Raw genomic sequence first — 20,938 nt, forward strand, 5'->3', positions numbered from 1 at the left:
GCACTGGCCCCGGGGGTCGCGGCCGCGGCAGCCCCGGGCTCCCGCGGCGGTGACCGGCCCGGCACTCACCGGGCACAGCCGCAGCGCTTGCCCGGGCGGTGCTGGGGCCGCCCACGTCGCCCTCCCCGGTTCCGGCCGCCGCCGCCCCTCCCTCGCCCGGTGGGTTCCGGGTCGCACATGAAGGCGGAGGCGCCGCCGCCGCTCTCGGTAGGTGCCGCCGCGGGGGCGAGGGAGCGCGGGCCCCGGCCGGGCTGCCCGGTGCTCCCCTGCCGGCACCGGCGCTGCCGTTCGGCGGGGGCGCCGCGGAGCCCGGGGCCGCGCGTGGGAGCGTGTCCCGGCCCGACCCCGCGGGCCGAGGCCGTGTCCCGCCGCCCCGCTCGCCGCAGGGCTGCCCGGGGCACCGCGGGGGGACGGGAGGGCCGTGCCACGGCCGGGGCAGGCGCCGGGGGCGGTGGCAGGTGCGGGGCAGCGTCTGCCGGCGCCGCGTCCCGCCCGGGCCCCGGCCCCGGCCCCGGCCGGAGCGAAGGCGCTGAGGGCGGCCGGCAGGTGGGGCCGGCCCCGCGCACCGTGCAGGGCTGCCCGCAGCGGGCGGGACCGGGCGGCCCCAGCGGGGTCAGCACCTGCAGAGCCCCGCGAGAGAAAGTAAAACCCGACTGTGCTTGACCTGGCTGTGACCTCCTCGTCACGGGCTGCCCTAGAGCCAGGCTGCCTCACCCAGTGCTGGGCGATTCCAGGTCACCTTCCCCTGCACAGAAAACTGCTCGTGCTCTGTCACTGATGAGAAATGTCTGAGTCTTGGGTTAGAACCCCAAAGACGCCTGCCAGAACAAAATTAATGTGGTGAATAATATGAAAAAATTCATGTTCATGAGAAGCTGGAGCTGGAAAGTGCTGGAAGAGGCTCTTGCTCTCTGCCAGGTCATTTAAGTGTTGTCTTTGGCATAGAAATAATTACTTTCTAATTTTTTTCCTCCTTGTTTTTTAGAATACTTAAAAAGTCATGATATGATCTAGGCAATTCAATAAATCAGGTTCAAGTCTTGGCAGCTACCTGAGTTTCTCAAAATTCTTTGAGCATATTGGCTAATTGATAAATTACACAAAAAATTACACAAGAATTACAGTTCTATGAATGTGGGTAAGTTGCAAATCTGTGACAAATAAGGCAAAATTAGAACGCTCATACTGTAGGTTAGACTACTATTCATGGGAGGAAAAATATTTTTAAATCTCCATTTATTCAAATATAGATATACTTCATGGTGGTGTTGTCACATACATTTTAAATGAGGTGTTTTATTCTGGATATGTCTTAGAAATAACTTGTAATGTGCTTGGGGGGAAGAAATAAGCAAAACCCCCCAGGTGTTTGCTGAAAGAAATAAATGCCAACGTCTGTGAGACAGCACAGTTTGCAGAAGCTGTTTCCTAAGCCACGCCTTTTGGTTTCCTCCCACACTTCAAGTATACTACTAATGCTAGAAACTGAAAATGGCTCAGAAAGTCAATTCAGAGGGTGTTTCTGCCTATTTCTATTAGTGACATAAGGGAAGACTGTCTGTACAGAGCAGGCAAAAGCATGTCACCATTTGAGTGTTCAAAAATAATGCTGAGATATTATATAATACCAGATAGCCTCCTTTCTTTCTTTCTTTCTTTCTTTTTGCAAGGACCTCGGTCAAAAGGAGTTGGTTGGGTTGTTTCTTGTATTTGTAGAAGGTTCCTAAAATGGAATATTTTAGAATACTTATTTTTGCACAGTTGTGAGTGCATAGAGGGATTCTGAAAAAAAATTACTGACAAAAGCTTCTGCTTTCCATTTACCTTTCTTCCCTTTTCCTTGAAAGAGCATGGAGCTGGTTTAAGTCTTGTCTACACATAACATGAACTCAGTTGTCTTCTATGTTTCAGTCTCACAAATGCCCATCACAAATTAGCACAGAGTTGATGAATTATATTGGTATTTGCAGTCCAGTCAGAATGAACAATAGTTTTTCTTTTCATTTTACATTGTTTGTGGCATCACATTTGTTTTCCCAACTATTTTGGCAGGCTCCCAGCTGCCTCCCCTTTCTGCACACTCCCTGATGTGTTTGTTTGTGTCCCCTGCCCTGTTGAAGTTCTGGTGCACAGCCAGGTTCTGCCTGCTGGCATCTGCAGCCCCCAGCACTCAGCAGAGCTAGCACTTTGCTCCAGCCCTGTATCTTGTCCTGTCAGGCTTGCAGCTGGTTTAAATCCTAATCCTTGTTACTCCCTAGGGAGAGATGAAGGTGTGGGAAGCCTTAGGGCACAGATTTTCAAATTCCTCCAATGAATTAAGACTTTTAAGGGCCTAATGGTTTGGATCCCAACCAGCACACCACACTGGTTGTTCTGTGTCAGGGAAAAGCTCTGCAAGAAAGAGGACAGCAAGCTCTAAGAGGAGACCAAGAGGAACTACAGCATTTTTAACAGCAAAAGCAAAGTCATGCTGGGTAAGAGTAACTCAGCTATCACAGCAGGTAGGGGACAAGCCTGGCTGCAAGGAAGAAGAGACCCTGGGGTCCTGATGAGCAGATAGTTGAATATGATTTCTCCAGTGGCATCCAGCTTCATACTGGGCTGTATTAGCAAGAGCACAGCCAGTAGGCCATGTGAAATTAATATTTCCCACTCTGTTGAGCACTCGTAATCCCAAAAATTTGGAATACTGTGCCCAGTTTTGAGCTCTCTACTGAAAGAAAAACCTGAGAATTCAGTGGAGGAACCATACAGGGCAGGAGCACATACAAGAAGACAGAAGCACCTACAAGGCAAGGACACTGGATTTGTTCAGTACAGAGCAAAAAGAATAAGGACAGAGCCAGCTGCCATTTTTAAGCTACTTCATGGGCACAGGACAATGTAGAGCCCAACTCTCCTTTGTGGTACACCATGCCAGGGATGAGAGGCAAGTGTCACAAATTGCAGGAAAACAATTCAGACTAAAGAAGCTAAAGAAGAAAACGAATTTGGTGGTTAAACAATCAGTTTTCTGACTACCGACAAAGATGGAGATTTTGCACTTGACTAGACAAGGCTCTCCACATCCTGACCTGATTTTGAAGGTTTCCCTGCTTTGAGCACAGATTGGACTAGAGACCACCCAAGTTTCTTTCCAGTCTAAATTATTCCACACTCCTAAGAAAGCATGGGACCCCCACCAAGCTCGAGCCACCTGTCCATATGACAGTAAGCTAAACAGATTTGGATACCCGACACCAGTAAGCTCGAGTTTATTTTGGGCACAGCTGATGCATAAGAAAATATCACTATCTGCGTAAAACACCTCTTTGTAGTGATGTAACTGACAGCCACGAGCTCCTGAATATAAAAATGTCTGAGTTTCCATAGAAACTAACTTGGTTAATCCTTCCTGCACCCAGCCATTTCTCTACAGCAGAGAATCAAGGCTCTCAGCACAACTTTACAAAAAGACACCTCCAAACCCACACATGCACCTCGCCTTAAGAGCACCTCTCTGACCTGGATGCTGGTCCTACAAGGGGTGAATACTTGGCCAGGTGTGGATCATACCACACAACACCAACTACAACCTTCAGCACTGTAAATGATCTACACCACGTTAAAGCACTAGAAAATAGAGGCTGTGTTAGCTGTAATGGCAGCACAGGAACACCACGGTGTGACAATTGATCTGTGTTGAAAAATGTCATTAGGACAGACACTGCACACTCCTCTACCGTATCTATTTTGCCATGCCTTTAACTTTTCCCTTCCCCTCTGCTTGTAGTTACTCCATTCCTAGACCTTGTGTTCTTAAAAGGATAAGAATTTTCACTGAACAAAAGAGCAACCCCGCATACCAGTTTCTCTCCATTTTGCCATGGATCAAACTACAGTGCGTTCCCTAAATTCCTCCTGTCCCAGTGACAACTTCCTCAGTCATGAGCCACATACCTTTATTATGAAAGCAAGTATTCTGTTGTTGATCAGAGAGGGGATTTTGTTTTTAAAAAATTACTGCGACTCTTCATGGGTAGGTAACAAATTATTTCAGTTGAATTAGCAGAAGCCCAAGACCTCTACTTTTCTTCATGCCAGTAAATCTGCAGATGTAGAAGTGGAATTTGAACACAAGACAACCACAACGACCACCAGAGTTATCTGCAAGTCACTGAGCCATTGTAGCTTTCACCGTGTCCTTAGCTTATTACAAGGCACCATCAGTGATACAGTGAACTTGTATATAATACAGGAAAGAGAAGGAAGTACTCAAGTTCTTTTGTGCTCTCTCCATTGCAAGGCATGGCTGCTTTCTCTTGGTTCTCAGATGGAATCCAGGCACAGACTGCAGAAGATTTCAGTCTCCTGAGAAGGAGCAGTCTTGTGTTTCTGGTACCCCTGAGAGTTTTGCCATTTACGGGGATTTTTTTTTTGCCTGTTGTAGTTTGGTTTTTTTTTGGTTTTTTTATCTCCTTGATTCAAAGTGACCAAACAGTCAACATTTTCCTACACTTGCCTATAGACATGCACATACAATTACCGATCCCATACGCTTTCTTCTTTATGTACTGGACACTCACCTTTAATACCTTAAAATTAATCACTACATTAACCCACATCCTCCAAAAGACAAATACAAACTAACATAACTGCAGGATCAAATGCATTGTGCAGCCTGCAAAGCAAATGCCCAGCCTGATTTTCTCTGCAATTTCAAAGTGGTTGGAACAAGGTCTTCCCTTCCCCTGTTTCTGCAGACCACATCCCACAGCACGAGACAATGCTTCTTATCTTTGCTACTGTTAAAGAAGCACAGTGAACTCAAAGAATTCTTCATCTTTTCCAGCTCATCTTTTCTACCTGCAGGGTGAGTTCTGCAGTGCTCAGCCACTGAAGCGCACTGCTAACAGCTGACCAGCACTGAGAAACTTCCTCAAGAGAAGGGAAAGAAAACACACTACTCAGATTTCTAAGGACTTGTCTCAGTCACAGACCTGTTTCCACAACAGAAGAAGTAAGAGAGCAGTGAGGCCTCAGGAACACCCTACAAGAAGAAGCTGACAGTAGAGAAGCTCAGGATAGAGGGAGCAGACCTGTTCTGTTTCCATCCAGAACTGTCCTGCTTACACTACATTTAGGCAGCTTTGGGTTGTTTGGTTTTTTTTCTTAAAAAAATTAAGCAAAAAGATTTTTAGACAGCAACAAATGCACAAAGCACACTGCTCAGTTACACCACAGAGTTTGAGAAGCAGGGTGCTGTGCTAACAGCAATATCCCTCAGCAGATTTGTAATCAGCATTTAGAACAATACCCAAAAAAATACAAAATGATCAATCAGCTCACCAAACATGCTGCATTTAATCCAGAAAACTCAAATACCAAATCCACCCGACTTCTCTTGCCCCAGCAGCCCCACCAGCCCTGCCTCAGCAGCCGCCCTGCCCTGGAGCCCGGCTGCTCCCGGTGCGGCCGCTCAGAGCTGAGCACGCTGTGCTGGGGGAGTCCTGCTGGCCACAGCCACACCGTGGTTCCCTCCTTGGTCTCACATTTCTTTTCTAACAGCTCCTGAAACTACCAAGACAGGAGTTAGGAGGCTTTCCTTGGCTTTTGGCTCAAGGAAGACTCAACCACATATGTCAATCAGACTTTATAGAAAAATAGTACAAATGCTCACCTTTAATTTTATAGGCAGGGAGCAGTTCATTAGAATGATGTACAAGCATGAGTGACCACCCTGGGGGACAGTCCAGCTCAGCAGTGACAGCCAAGGTACAACCCAGGGGCAGAAGTTGGAAACAAAAGGTCAGGACTGCTGGAATTCAGAAAGTAGAGCATAGCAAAATATCTGTAGGTTCAGCTGTTAACCTGCCAAAAATCAGCTGTGCAGGATGGTTCAGCTGCACTCCCAACATCTCTTTTTGACCACACTGGGTGGTCACGACAGAGCTGGTTTGTTCAGTTCTTGGTAATAGTTGGGGCATAATTCAAGCCTGTAGCTCCTCAAACTGTGAGATAAACTCTTTGCAGATCTCCAAGACAGCCCCCACTGTCACTGAGAGTTATTCATACACTAATGCTCATACTGGCTACAGAACCATTGAATGATCTATCATTTTAATTTATTTCTATTTCCTCTCTTTCATAATACCATTTAATCTTCCTGGTTCCAGTTACCACATTTGTAAGATCAGATCTCTTCTGGGGCTTTACTTGCTTGAAGCTTCATCCCCTTTCTGTTACTTTTTAAGATTATTTGGATAGAGAATGTATTCTGAACAATAAGTATCTACAGTCATAATAATTAAAATTAAATAAATAAAGGCTTGCATTATTATATGGATTTCCCACTCTACCCTGCATGGATTTCTCTCTCTGTAACCTGCTTCTCCTATAATACATTTCTTTGCTAACACTTGTTACAGGGGTTCAGTGGCCTGTGTGGTTTTATCTCTCACTTATCTTCCCTTGGCTCCACTCCCACCAGTGACTGCAGTATATGATACAATGTAGGATTGTATCACAGGTCATGCTGTTTTCCCTACTCCTGAAATGTCATTGGAGTCAGAAAATAGTTAATGTGTTGCTTTTACTTCTGTTTTTTGATACAGTGATTTTATATAGGGACTTCTTTTGATATGACTCTCTAAGAAGAGGAAAAGCTGTAACCTGTTTCGGAGCTTTAACCACATAAAACCACATTAACAGAATTAATCTTAATCAGCTCCTCATTTGGACCATATGTCACCCTGCTTTGGTTTTGCTGCATTTATTTCCTTTTAGTGAAATGGGAAATTTCTGATCAACATCATGTAGCACTCACTGTTTCACTTGCCTTTCTTACTATATTATTTCCCTTGCCTCAATCCATCACTCTTAGTATTCCCCAGGAGCAAATGCAATGATACAGTAATGTTTTGTCTGCTTTCATTTGATTTCTAGGAAAAGCATCAACCTGTCATGCAAAATAACCCATTATTCATCTCTTCAGTAGATGATGGATAGTTTTCCCTCTCTAATCAACCTCAGTGCTCCCCAGAAGGCTGTCTTGTCAGAGCTCCTCTTCTGAGCTGCTTAGTTTAGCTGGCAAAGAGCAGATAAACACTAATACACTTTCTCAGGGTTTTTTTCCATCCCATTCACCATTCAACACTGCCTTCCTTTTGTTTTGGACAGTGTAGGGTAACCTCCTCGGGCAGAACAATAAAGATTTTCATATTTCTTGGTGTAATCTGGGTAGTTCCTTCCTTGCTGCCCATACCCAGAAAACCTGCAGTGTTCTGAGAGCTCTCCAGTGCTGCACTCACTGTCTATGGCTGGCACAATTAAACAGTGGTTCCATTTCTTCCCTGTTTGCTTGGATGCACTGGGTTTGTTCTCTTTTGCTTCCCTGACTGCTGCTAACCCCTTGTGACTGTCCCTTGTGGCACTAAGCTGTTTCCCAGGCTGCTGAAGAGAGGATCTTACAAATGTGTTAGCAGCCATGTCAGCCCACTTACTTCCTTTTGCTAATGGGGGGTGTTTTCTTAATGTGCTCTGACAGCTGGATTGAGTCTATAAGCTCTGACTGCTACAACTTCTGACATTCTTCAAAGACAATGGACAGGATAAATTACAGGATGGTAGAAGAAGACTCATCACATTTTGATTGCTTAACCATAGATATGAAACACAATCACTTCCAGATAGCTTTTTACAGGTGCTTCCCAGTGGGCCATAGGGGACCTTCCCCATGTGTCAGTGGCAGCCCCAGAAAAAGGTACAGGATAGCCTTGGACAGTGCCCATTCTGGAGGAAATTCCTCCTCTGCAGGGACTCACAGGGGAGTGGAAGTAGTTGTCCATGCTAGCTTGAAGTTGCCAAAATAAAGAAACTCACTTTGAAGCCTGCAGTTTCATACAGTATTGTGCACAATTACGGTTGGAAATGTGCTCAGCTACAGAAAATGGAAAAAGCAAACACAGGGAGAGGGGAGAGCTTTCTGATTCTGTGGTAAAATATTAAGAGAAAGATGGAAGGTGCAGTTTACATTGCAGAAAAGTTACCTGAGAATATTAGGCAATTTGGAATTTGGCAAAAATTTGCTCCATTTTTTGTTGCAGATGACGCAGAATGGAAATACAAAAGAAACGAGGGGGTTGGTAATGGATTGGGAAGTGAAACTCTTGCTAAGAAAAAAAATACCCATGTGACACGTACTCTGATACTAGTCTGAAAACCCAGGAGTCACAATAACTGTTTTTTTGAAAATCCTTGTTCTGCCACTTTGGTGTGCTGATGTCCATTGTCTGTTTTCAGTATAATTTGGAATAATTTGTTCAGGATAGAGCTGTCTCTCCACTGACTGAAGAGCTGCTTTATTTCTGTGACAGGCAAGGGTCAGAGGAGCGTTTGTAAAGCAAAAGGCACAAACCTTTGCCGATTCTGTTGCCTCACAGATTTCATTCTGCTGCAGTGGTGGCTGAGCATTTCTGCCTGGGATGGCGGAGGATCAGGAGCTGACTCAGGCACACAAAGCCCCCCTGGAGCCGTCCGTGCAGCAGCGCAGCAGCAACACTTACCGCAGTGCAGAGCACTCGCAGGCGCTGCTCAGCGGCCTGCTGTCTCTCCGGGACAGCAGCATCCTCTTCGATGTGGTTCTGGTAGTGGAGGACAAACCCATCGAGGCTCATCGCATCCTTCTGGCCGCGTCCTGCGACTACTTCAGGTAACCTCAGACACAAGCACTGTCTCACTCTCAGGCAAAACTGTGACACCCACATCTTCTGGCTGGGCATACTCCTGAGTCTAAAATCAGACCTGTAAGATGGAGCTGAGGCTGTTTCAAAATACTGACTGTGGCTTTATTCATCTCTCTGTTGTTTTTCTGCAGAAATAAAGCTCTTGTTCCTGCACACTGAGCTTACCTCCACTAAAGTCACTGTGGTACTTGGAGGTTTATAAAGAGGAGAGACTATCTGAACTGGTGTCTTCAGCTTAAGTGCACTCTAAGTGGCTTTTCATATATTCTTAGCATTGTAAGACTTTGCCTGTTGTGGTGATCATTTCATAATGCACAAAAGCTCTCTGGAGGTGGGTCACTGTTGTGTGCCTGTAGGGTGACTCGCTGGCCATTAAACCAGGCAGTCCCCAGCCACTTTGATTAGCACTTTCTTTGTTTGCATAGAGCAAACACCCAAGTCAATCCAGACAAACTTCTAACTGAAGGAAGAACTGCTCTGCCTTTGAAAAAAATTCCCACTGGCCCAAGTTCCTCTGTGTTTCCTCTTTGCCCAGACCCAGAGTATCTGCCTTTGACCATTGACAATCCGTATGTACTGGGTCTGTATTTAAGTCCACCTATGAACTGTGCCTTCTAGGTTGTCCCTACTGTTTTCCTACACAATAAAGAGTTACTTTTGTAGGTCCTGAAGGCCTGTACTCTTAACTTGGAGAAGAGATAATAATATAAAAGTGTCTAGCTAGGTTTTTTGTATTTCTGAGTATTTTTTATGTTCCCAGGACAACATAAGATGAGCAAACTGGAAATAGCTTCAATGCAAATCTGCCATAGCATGTGCCATTGTCTGTTTTGCAGAGGAATGTTTGCAGGAGGATTGAGAGAGATGGAACAAGAAGAAGTTCATATTCATGGCATCTCCTACAATGCAATGTGTAAAATCTTGAACTTCATTTACACTTCTGAGCTGGAACTCAGTGTGAACACTGTACAGGAAACCTTAGCTGCAGCCTGTCAACTTCAGGTGAGATACTGGGAGAAGTGACAAAAAAGAAACAAGAAACAAAAGCAACGATGAAAGAAACAGAAAACATGGATATCTGGTTAGAGGGAGGGTTAAGAGGTGAGCAGGAGCACGGGCATGATAAGAAGGATTTCTGGGATGCTGTATCCTTTGGAACTGTGGAAGGGTAAGAACAATGAATGGATACTTGCACATCTCATTTGTGCCAGTGGTTTCATTACTTAAAACATTACCCATTTCATCTAGAGGAGTATTTTATGTGACATTGAGTTTCACTGATGCTAATGAAACTAAGTTTCTGCTAATGAAAGCTTCCCTGAAGCAGAATATCCCTGGCCTACAGTAAAGAATAGGGTTTGCTGCTCAGAAATTGTTGTGCTGCTCAGGGTCTTCCCCAAGCGAATCCACAGGCACATGACCTCTCCTGACCCCGTCACTACAGGAAATCCTGCCACTATGGTTTGCACTAAGTGCAGGGTTCATGTGCTTTTAAGACAAGTTTGTTTCTCTAATTTCCCCTCAGCTAACTGCTGCACAAGGCTTTAGTACTAAACCTTAAACTTTGTGAGTGCTTGCTTTGGTTGGTTTTTCCACACTTTATTAGCAGAGGGGCTCCTGGACAGCACTTTGTTCTTTGTTTGCCAGCAGTTCCTCCTGCTAGATACAACTTCAAATTGTGTTCAGAAGGCAATATTAAATATTCATCTTTCCGATGGCTTTCTATGCTCCTGAGTGATGTATTTGTTACAATCTTTGATATATATAGTATGTCTCTAGTGCTCTGAAAAAACAAACACAGAGTGACTGTAATCAGCATGTCCTCTGTTTTTCTGGCTGCTCCTGGGCAGGCTGCAGAGCAGGCAACCTGGCTGCCCAGTGTCCCAAGTGTCTTGTGCTGCACCTAAAGCCAAACTCAGTCCTGCAGTACAGCATGGCTAGAAGAGCTGTACTGTATTCATCTACACAGCCACACTGAGTTCTCTTTCTCTGGGGAAATGTGAATAGGGCAGAAGTGACCCTGGTCAGACTGTGAGGAGAGCAGCCATTTCGTGGACAATTTCCTTACAGTCATCCCAGGTTCAGTCCCCTGTCTCTCAAGTGTGGGGCAGGCAGTGTCTGAAATGAAAAATCTCTCTCTTGCAGATTCCAGAAGTCATTAAGTTCTGTTGTGATTTCCTCATGTCCTGGGTAGATGAAGAGAACATCCTTGACGTGTACAGACTGGCTGACCACTATGACCTGAGGCATTTGAGTGAGCAGCTGGACTCGTACATTTTGAAGAACTTTACAGCTTTTTCAAGGACACAAGTGTACCGACAGCTACCCCTGCAGAAGGTCTACTCCCTTCTCAGCAGCAACCGTTTGGAGGTTAACTATGAGTTTGAAGTCTATGATGGAGCACTTTTTTATCACTATTCTCCAGAGGAACTGGAGACAGATCAGGTCTCCCTGATGGAGCCCCTTAAGCTACTTGAGACAGTTCGTTTTCCTCTGATGGAACCCCAGATCCTGCAAAGGCTTCATGACAAATTAAGTCCATGTCCTTTAAAAGATACAGTTGCAGATGCATTAATGTACCACAAGAATGAATGTCTTCAGCCAATGCTTCAGAGCTCCCAGACACAGCTGAGATCAGAGTTCAAGTGTGTGGTGGGATTTGGAGGGATGCATTCTACTCCATCCATTGTCCTCAGTGATCAAGCCAAGTACCTGAACCCCTTGTTGGGGGAGTGGAGGCACTTTACTGCTGCACTAGCCCCCAGAATGTCCAACCAAGGGATTGCTGTTCTCAATAATTTTGTATATTTAATTGGTGGAGACAACAATGTAAGTGGTTTTCGAGCAGAGTCAAGGTGTTGGAGGTAAGATAAGGATAATCCTGCTATTAATTTTATTGCCACCCTGTTGTCCATTTCTGAGTCAGTAAGCCAGTACAGTCTGTACACTTGCCAGCCAAAAGATGAGGAACTGAGCAGGAGTCTCATTGAAAGAAAACTCAAGAAATGAGCTTCATAGTTACAGGAAGCTCCCAGCAGTGCTTAGGAGACCAAGCCAAGCCTGACAGTGCAGAAACAGCTGCTCATTCAAGAGTATTACTCGTGCTACTTTCTGCTTTGTTGGAGGAGGGAAGTATTAAAGGTGTGGGAAGCAGTAATGAGCCTGAACTCTAGGTTATCTATGTTCTCTAACTAGCATTTTCTGAAGTCTTCTATGTGTAGTTTTTGTTCCAATAGAAAAGGATTTTAAATAAAATGCTATTATCAACAGATTTTCAAAAATCTGTGTGCACAATAGTAGCATTCCAGAATCCTTTTATATTACTGTGTGACAGGAGAAACAGGAGGAGGAAGGATCAGGTTTCATGCCCATTACATTGCAAAAACAGATATAAACCCTTTTGCTTTCATTTTGTCCTCATTTTTACAATCTTAGCTGAGTTGCTCTTATTGTATGGCATGCATAGTTTGAATTCTCAACCAGTTTTCTCTGTAACTAAAATTTCCAGATGAGAGAGGTAGTTTGACATGAAAGTGAATCATGAGATTCACTTTGAGCAGCAGATATTTGGGGACAGGAATCAAAGAACCCAGCACATATTTATGCCCTTCTTGTATTCTTGAAAACCCAGATTCAGTCTTTGTGCTATTTTTAGACGGTGTTATCTTGTAGAATGGCTTTGTGCAAACAGAGATTGTGATATGTAACCCGAGAGCAGTGTACAAGATAATGGAAAACCTAGGCTTTTATGGCATGATTGTGTCAGCTAAAGTACGCCTTCTATAAATATAATATAACATCTTTGCTGATAATAAAATGCTGACAGAGCCAAATTTCACATCACTTACAGATTAGCTCAATTTCAGCTGAAGACAGTGCAGTAACCCACACCCATGGAGCTGCCTGGTATTCCAGCAGTGACTGTGGCTGGAGGAGTAACTCTCTTTGATCCCATTTCTTTTACATTCTTTTCCAAGGTATGACCCACGACACAACAGATGGTTCCAGATCCAGTCCCTGCAGCAGGAGCACGCTGACCTCAGTGTTTGTGTCGTGGACAACTATATTTATGCCGTGGCAGGCCGAGATTACCATGAAGACCTGAGGGAAGTGGAGAGGTATGACCCTAAAACCAACACTTGGGAATATGTGACACCTCTGAAGAAGGAGGTAAGGAGTGCATTAGCCACACACACACTGCTACAGTTCCCCAATTCCTGATTTAACCTTGCTAGATGTTTTTTGCTGGTGTAACTTTTAATTTGCTGATATTCAGATGGAAAGCAGTAAAGTCTCTATATGAATTAAATGGATGACAAGAAAATAAAATAATAGCATATGTAAATCACATTTTCCAGTTAAATGCTTATTTTTCCAGTTTCTTGCTGATTTTGCCTTTATTGTGTTAATCTTTAAAACTATTATTAAAACAAATAATAAATGTGTGTCAGTGCTGAAAATATAAAAAGCCTGAATTGACTGCTACTAAGTAGAATAATTTGCATTCCTGATAACACTGCTTGTATAAGAAAAATCACCAGTAAAAAGGCTTCCAAGTAGATTAAGCAGTAAAGTTATAGTATGAATGATCTTCTAATCCAGGAACAATAAAGACAGAGAATGCTGCAGTTCTGGAAGCTTTAGACATTGTAGTGTGTTTCATTCAGAAATTCACAATTTTAATATCTCAGAAAGAACTGTCCATAAGAAAATCCTTTCTGATTTTGATCTCTGCATAACCCATGAAGCATGTCACTCCCTTCATGTCTATTCCCTGCTTCCAAACTGGGAGAGACACCCAAACCCCGAGCTCAGGCTGTTGCTTTGCGGCCGGTGTGGTGTGCAGGTGTACGCGCACGCGGGCGCGGCGCTGGACGGGAAGATGTACATCACGTGTGGGAGGAGAGGAGAGGATTACCTGAAGGAGCTGCAGTGCTACGACCCCAGGACTGACCGCTGGGACGTGCTGGCCGATGGCCCGGTGCGACGGGCGTGGCACGGCATGGCCGCACTGCTGGGACAGCTCTACGTCATCGGGGGGAGCAACAACGACTCTGGCTACAGGAGGGACGTTCACCAGGTGAGACCACGCCACACCTCCGTCCTTCCTTGGTTCCTTATGGACGCTGGCACTGTGATGTCGTGTCTTTCTCCTGCTATGCAAATCAAACTGCCCAGCAGTGGCTGCTGGATGAGCTCTCCCCACTTGCCTGCAGAACTGGCAATGATTTATTTACTGTTGTCTGTCTTGAACACTTTGTCTCGCCCACAAAGCTTTAAAACACTTGGAATTCTTACCAATTTTGAAACATCTCTGATGGATAACTCTATTGGCATGTGTATGCCCAGTAAGTAGCACATCAGTTAAATTTACTTTATGCTGTCTTTACATGCATTTTTTCTAAGTGGAGAACTTTTGAATTACCAATGTGTAATTGCAGGGCAGAGCTGTTAAGGATATGCTGGATGGCAACTGTATAATGCAATTAAAATGTACAGTATCTGATGGTAAGGATCATCTGGAGAGAATTCTCTTGAACCTTATTCCAGCTCCTAGAACTGCTAGAAACTTGAAAAGAAGACACAAAATGTAACTGTTTTTATAGAGCCAGTGGAGATGGCAGAATTAAATCTAGCTGAAGAGTGTATCTGAATGTTAAGAAGGTGCCTACAAATGAAAGCAGTTAGCCAAGTAGGTACCCAATGAAATCTAAAACTCTTCAACATATGGCACAGAGGCAGCCTAGCAGATCTGTCGTATTTGTATGTTGCAGCATTTTTCTCTAGTGCAAACAGGTGCATTATGTCTGGGCTAATATTAGCACGTGTCCCCATCTCTTTCAGTTTTGTATACATTTTTGGAATGACATACAGCTGTTACTCCAGCAGCAGGGTCAGGACTTGTGATTTCAAAGCTATGTGGCAGCTATGGACAATTTTCTGCTGAGCACTGTAGTTGTATTAGATCGTCATATGCTGTCTCCATTATCAACACACTGTCAAGAGACTGATGATATTCCTTCCTAAACAGTTTACGTTATGGCCAGACTGTGTCACTAGGATACAAGTTTAGCTTTGGCTTCTCTCTTTTCCTTTTTGCTTACAGGTTGCCTGCTACAAGCCAAGCACTGATCAGTGGACAAATGTCTGTCCACTTCCTGCAGGACACGGCGAGCCAGGCATCGCGGTCTTAGACAACAGGATCTACGTCTTGGGAGGCAGATCCCACAACAGGGGAATCCGCATGGACTACGTCCACATTTATGATGCAGAGAGAGACTGCTGGGAGGAGGGACCCCAGCTGGAGGATGACATTTCTGGGATGGCTGCCTGTGTCCTCACGTTGCCCAGGGCTATTTTAATGGAGACAGAGAAGTGGCTCTCAGAATGGCACGCAGACAGAATGAAGCATCATCTTGACTTTCCGTCAGAAGTTATGAGCGTATCAGACTGGGAGGAATTTGACAACTCGAGTGAAGATTAGAAAACTTTATTTTATTTCTTTTTTGCCAGTGGATGAGGAAATTAAGGCTTGGGGAAAGTACTAGAGAGATTTTATATGTCTTTCTTATATACATAAAAGTATTTAAAGGTTTTAAAAATAAGTGTTCCGCACAAAATGCCATTCACAGTCAATATCTACCCATCTGCAAGTGTTGTGCACAAAATGCACTTACAGCCAGTCCCTGCCCACCTGCCAAAAGCAGCGTTTTTAAAGTAACCACACAACTGCCATTTCCCCCAGTTGTATAGAGGTTCTTGTACTTTGAAGGAGGCTTTTCTCAGCCTTCAGCATGGACAGAAAAAAAGCACAGAAGGCTCAGCTTGACTAGCTTCTTTCCTTCCAGCTTTTAGCTCGAAATAGCTTGTTGAGATTTTTTTTTCCTTTTCTTTTCGGTAATAAAACTTCTTAGCCAGCTCAATACAGGAAGGTAACACCTAGTGCTGCCCTCCTGTGCCAGGTGTCAGACAGCTTGATTAGTTTTTCAGCAAGAGTGAACATACAGAAACAGGAACAGTAGCAAGTCTGAACCTTCATCTCATCTGGGCATGCAGCCATCCTTGTAACTGGCTGAGAGTCTGTGAATTGACACCCACTCCTGAACTTCTATACTGCAAGCTCTGTCAACACAGTGGAAAGAAGATTTCTAGAAAAATCTCTCTGTACAGAATATGGCAATCTCATCGTTCCACTGTCAGACACATTTGTTCTCAAACATAAATTAATAAATTCTTGTCAGAACTTTTTTAACTGCTGTCTCTGTTTTATTAACAGTGATGTGGTGGCTGAAATGTTCATTATATCCTATAGCAGTATTGGCAGAGTTACTCCAGCCTGGGAGATGGGCAGCTTTTTCATTCTTTTATTAGATGCTTTAGAAGAGAATAAAGAGAACAGAGATTGGCAAGAGAAAAAAAATAATGAGATAACAAGAAGTATAGAAGATTACACTGGTCCAAGACCCTGCAGTAGCTGAACTAATGCCAGGAACTACAGCTGAGAAAGATAAGGCACAATAAATCCTTCCTTCATGGGGCCATAAAATAATTGGTTCCTGATTACCACCTTGCTTATCATCAGGTTAGAAGCTGATTTAAAATCTGAACCAGTGTGATGCTGAACAGTGAGAGATCCTTCCTCTTGGAAGGGTGGAATAATCAGTGCCACCAGAAAATCCTGAAAAACTACCAAAAGCTTTTAAATCTTACAGAAATAACGGGGTTGCAGAAAGGCAAACCCAGTGACAGAATGACATGGGACTAGTCAAGTGACATTGTGACAAATACTGCACATGGATGTGCTGCTTCAGAGAAATTCAGCAAGTTCCTGCATATTCCCCCTACTTGGGCATATTCTGTTTATGGAGGCACAGATGATTTCAAAACAGAACTAGATTACTCTGCTCTAGTAGACTGGGCTTCTGGAAAAAGATTCAAGAGTATTTGCACATTTGTTTGAGTAAGTTCAATAGCTTTTTCTTGGTAAGAGGAGCATTTGCTGGAATTTATTCTTCAGCACTGTCAATTTTAACATCTCTGAATCTTTGCCAACTGGCAAATAAAACAAAAGACAGTACCTGCAGGAAACCCTGATAATGCGCTTTTTCCGAAAAGATTTTTTGATAGTGAACTCTGGACTGCACACAGGGTCTGGAAATACAGACTTTATTACACTGCAATACTAGACACTGATAAATATTCCTTTTTTGCCTACAGAGTAACTTGTAATGTGTAGGAATGAAATGTAGCCTTCAGATGTAAGGATATACCTCTCTGGCTTGGGTATCACTAGAACCACTCCTTCCAGACTTCCAATTTGTTTCCTCTGCAAAGAAACAGCTGTTTCTAACTAACAGACATCTAACTCAGTGCAGTGCATTTTCCATTTTAACCAGCACCTCTAGACAGACCAGTGATGCCGTGTTATGCAAAGATATAGGGTTATTAATGTTATTTAGAGGAAATCTTACTTAGCCTCTTAAACAATGAAAAATAAATCCTCATTCTTTGTCTAGCTCCTTTTCCTATGTGTACCACTAGAGGGTATTACTCACTGTTACAAATAACCAACATGAGAGGCTAATTCTTAGATTACATAGGAGAATAGGAGACATGCATGAGTAATTAATGAGCCAAAAAAACATCTTGAGAAAAAATTTTGGGGGGCTCCAGTTTCTACCTGTCACTCCTGTGTTTGAATACTGATTTCTAGAGAGCTCATCCATTATTCCATTTATCAGCATATGCAATTTTGTGATTGCATTATTCACTAGATGTTGCAGTTGGATGCTGTGCAAAGCTGATGAATATAAAGCTTAGAATGCAGTTGCAAGGAAATTACTTAAAGCAGATGATCATCTACCTTAGCACTACATTATTTTTCTCCTTTTTTACTTATTGGTATAATAACCCTAAGTTACAAGAACTAAGCTTAAGGGCAGGTAACATTTGATAAAGATAAAACTTATTTGTTTCAGCCCCAAAATTTCTTTACATTTGAGCAAAATGTGACTGTTAGAAGTTACAGAATGCACTGTCTTACTTGCATGTATTTCATTTAGCTAAAAAATCACAGAGTTTAGCTCAAACCATCATAATAATTTTTTTAGCAGGAGCTCATTTTAGGCCAGACCAGGTCATTTTTTCAAACCAGCACACAGGCTAAATAATAATAAAATTGCTTCACTTTAAAAATGCCAATTTTCTCTTACTCAGCAGACATAAAGCACTTCTTGTTCACTACTGTTACCTATGTAAACAAATTACAGGAATTACAGGTTGATACAATAATTAATTATTATTGTTTTTCCTATCAAGAATGATGCTTCAGGAACTGAACTTTCACGAGCCCACTTAAGCTTTGTTACCTCAAGAGAAACACGTACTCATAGGGATTTCTAGCTGATTCTGTATTTTTTTTAATTTATAAATTCTCTGGTGTCCTAAATATTTCAGTCTTGTATCTGACAGTAAAAGGCTTTTTTTTTTTTTTCTTTACATTAAGCTCTCTGAGCCAGTATAAAACAAGACATTGTGGACAGATGGACAATGAACTAAGAAAGTTTTAAGTTATTTCTGGTCTGTGAGAGAACAATCAAACAGCTCTTCCAGAACTGAGTGATCAAAATACCAACACTTAAACTGCTGATTCATTAGGAAGTCCAGAAGAATAGTAATTAGGTTTCTTGATGATCTATTTTCCTATTTCCTGCCAGCACAGAGGTAAAGCTGTACAGGCATATTTGCCAGATTTGTAATTAGTGGACTTGTATCCTGCAGTATTTCAGGCTTCCCCATTTGCAGAAGTGATTGTGATTGCTTCAGTTTTGCTTTCACTACTGTATTTCTTCTCCAGCTGCCTCCTTCCAAATCCAACATATCCTTTCTCATTTTCCTCATAGTTTAAATTAGGGTCATTAATTTTGCATTGGAAGCATACCCAGTACTTGATTGGAAACAAAATAAGGATTCTTATTCTGTACCCTTGACAGAAATTTACTTCTCCTTGCTTAGGGATGAGCTACATGTACAATTTATTTGGCACTCAGCCCAGCTGATGAGATCAAAAGCTTCTGGTGAAAGGAAGAAGGAACATCTGGGCACAGGGAAAGAGGCACCAGGGCCTTCTCAAGGGAATATTCTGCCAACTGAGTTTTTATTTCATGGGCAGCTGATGCACTTTTGAGCTCCCCACTCCTCCACTGTGTTGCAGCTGGCCATGCTCTGAGGGTGTCAGCTGGCAACAGGTAAAGTCAGACCATAAAGAGATTTATAGGTACTAAAAAGGTAAAGTGGTACCAAACATTCATCCATTCTTCCTAAACCAAATGCATTTGTAGGGATGTAATAAACCTGAGATGATTTTCTGTAGTCTAGGAAGATGAAGCCCAGTCTTATCAGCAAACATTGATGATGAAAAGGGATCTTTTTCCTAAAATATGTGGTTCAGTTTAACCACAGTTACCAAAACTGAGGAGGGAATGACTTGAAGGATGCACACAGCCTGCAGAGATACAAGTTCAGAACACCTAATCTGAAAGTTCCTTCCAAACTGAAAACCTCTCCATGCCTTAGGATCCTGTCTGGATGGGAAGATGGGTGTGTTGTCTCTCCAGCAGCAGCCCAGCCCCATGCAGCACTGCACAAAAACTGGTTTATAATCAATACTACTTATTTCTGACATGTTCCAACTCTTTCAATATTCTAGTATTATCTGTACAAAATGGAGGTAAAATCACTATGTATATTTGATTTTTAACAAAAATTGTAATTCAATCAAATGAAGCAGCAGGAATTTTAATTTCATTTTTATATACTATATGTTACTAAATCTGCTGCTAACTTACAGCTTTTGTAATTATTTTTAAATGTTATTTAGCATGCTATTGCAAGTCCAAGTGCTATCTTTTAATCTGTATTTTGGCCATGGTCAAACAGAAAACAAGCCAGAACTGTTCAAATGACACAAGAAAACATCAAAACCTTTATATTCTATTGTAGCCTGTGTACAGGTGTTTAAAAGTGGCTCTTATTGGCAGATACAAGCACTTAAACCAGTAGGAATGGATCAGAGGTACAGCTAAGTAAGCTTTCCTAGTAATGGATGATTTTTTTTTTTTGCATGGATGGAATTTTCAGATGTAATTATTCATCTCTAGGTCACTGTTTTGCCAGTGATGCTGTACATGACTAACAGCTGTTGTTTTCCACCCAGGAGATGGCTGTATGTCAGCAGCTGGTAAAATGATACCTGTGCATAGATTCAGGGACTGCTTTAAGATACTTTCATCTTAATGATGAGACTTTTCCTGGATGATTTTGCCTAAAACTGGAGAAATCTTTCATTTAAGACGGTCTGAACTCTGCTGAATGTCTGCAGAGACACAGCCCGTGTGTTCCAATCCAGACACCTCAGCTGGCACTGGCTGCCAACCCAGGATAAGGAACAAAGAGGAAAAAGATGACTGTGTAATGACTGAGCCTTTGGAAAAGGCAGAGCATGAAAGAACGACAGCAAAGCTGGAATAACACTGCACAACAGTCCAGTTAAGCGCTTCAAGACAGACATCTTAAATCTATTTCTCCATTTGAACTGGCCTTTTTTTTTTCTTTTTCTTTCAAGCGCTGCTTCATTTCACGTTGCCAGCCCTGAAGCAAAATAAAAAGCAAAAGCACAAATTAAAGAAAGTCACTAGTCCGAGCTAAAATCACACCGTTTGCAGGGGTTTCTAGCACGTCCGGGGAGCCAGCGCAGTTATTGTGCCGCGCCCTTGCCCGCCGCGGCTGGGCAGGCCGAGGGCCGCTGCCGGCCCGGGACGTGAGTCACGGCTCGGTGCCTGTCTGGGCGCCAACATCCCTCTCAAATTCAAACAGCTCATCCGCACCATGTGCCAAGCGCTGCCCCCGAGCCCTGCTCAGTCCTTTCCGGGGCTTCCTTCCTCCTCAGCGGCTGCGACACCATCGTCCCTCCCGCCTGGGCCAGCCAGGGCTTTGACCCCGTTATCTGGGAGCCAGGCTATGAAGAGGCAGGAAACGGCCCCTTAGAGCACGTAGGAAGTTATCTCGAGATCAGAGATGATTATCACAGCGGGGCGTTTTGTTCCTTAAAAGAAAATTAATTAACTAGTAAAAACCAGCAAAACCTCAGGGGAGGTGGTGTCTGTGTGCAAACCGCCTGGGGTGAGGGTGCTGGCGCTCCTCAGATCCAGGAGCAG

The 20,938-nt window shown here is 43.5% G+C and overlaps 1 protein-coding gene across 4 annotated transcripts; it reads left to right on the forward strand.

Annotated features, from left to right (window-relative positions):
* Nucleotides 1–68: 68 nt before the first annotated feature.
* Nucleotides 69–15,975, forward strand: KLHL22 (kelch like family member 22). 4 transcript variants are annotated; one of them, XM_063415659.1, is made up of 8 exons: nt 101–207; nt 5,674–5,754; nt 8,438–8,689; nt 9,560–9,725; nt 10,869–11,587; nt 12,701–12,893; nt 13,570–13,803; nt 14,830–15,975. In XM_063415659.1, exons 3-8 carry the CDS (start codon nt 8,463–8,465, stop codon nt 15,205–15,207), a joined length of 1,917 nt encoding a protein of 638 aa, XP_063271729.1. In that variant the 5' UTR covers nt 101–207; nt 5,674–5,754; nt 8,438–8,462; the 3' UTR covers nt 15,208–15,975. The 4 variants fall into 4 exon arrangements, with proteins under 4 accessions (XP_063271726.1, XP_063271727.1, XP_063271728.1 ...); XM_063415656.1 differs by lacking the exon at nt 5,674–5,754 and having other exon boundaries at nt 69–207; XM_063415657.1 differs by lacking the exon at nt 5,674–5,754 and having other exon boundaries at nt 70–207; nt 8,421–8,689.
* Nucleotides 15,976–20,938: the final 4,963 nt, after the last annotated feature.

This window comes from Prinia subflava, chromosome 19 (assembly GCF_021018805.1).
Source record: "Prinia subflava isolate CZ2003 ecotype Zambia chromosome 19, Cam_Psub_1.2, whole genome shotgun sequence".
NCBI lineage: Eukaryota > Metazoa > Chordata > Aves > Passeriformes > Cisticolidae > Prinia > Prinia subflava.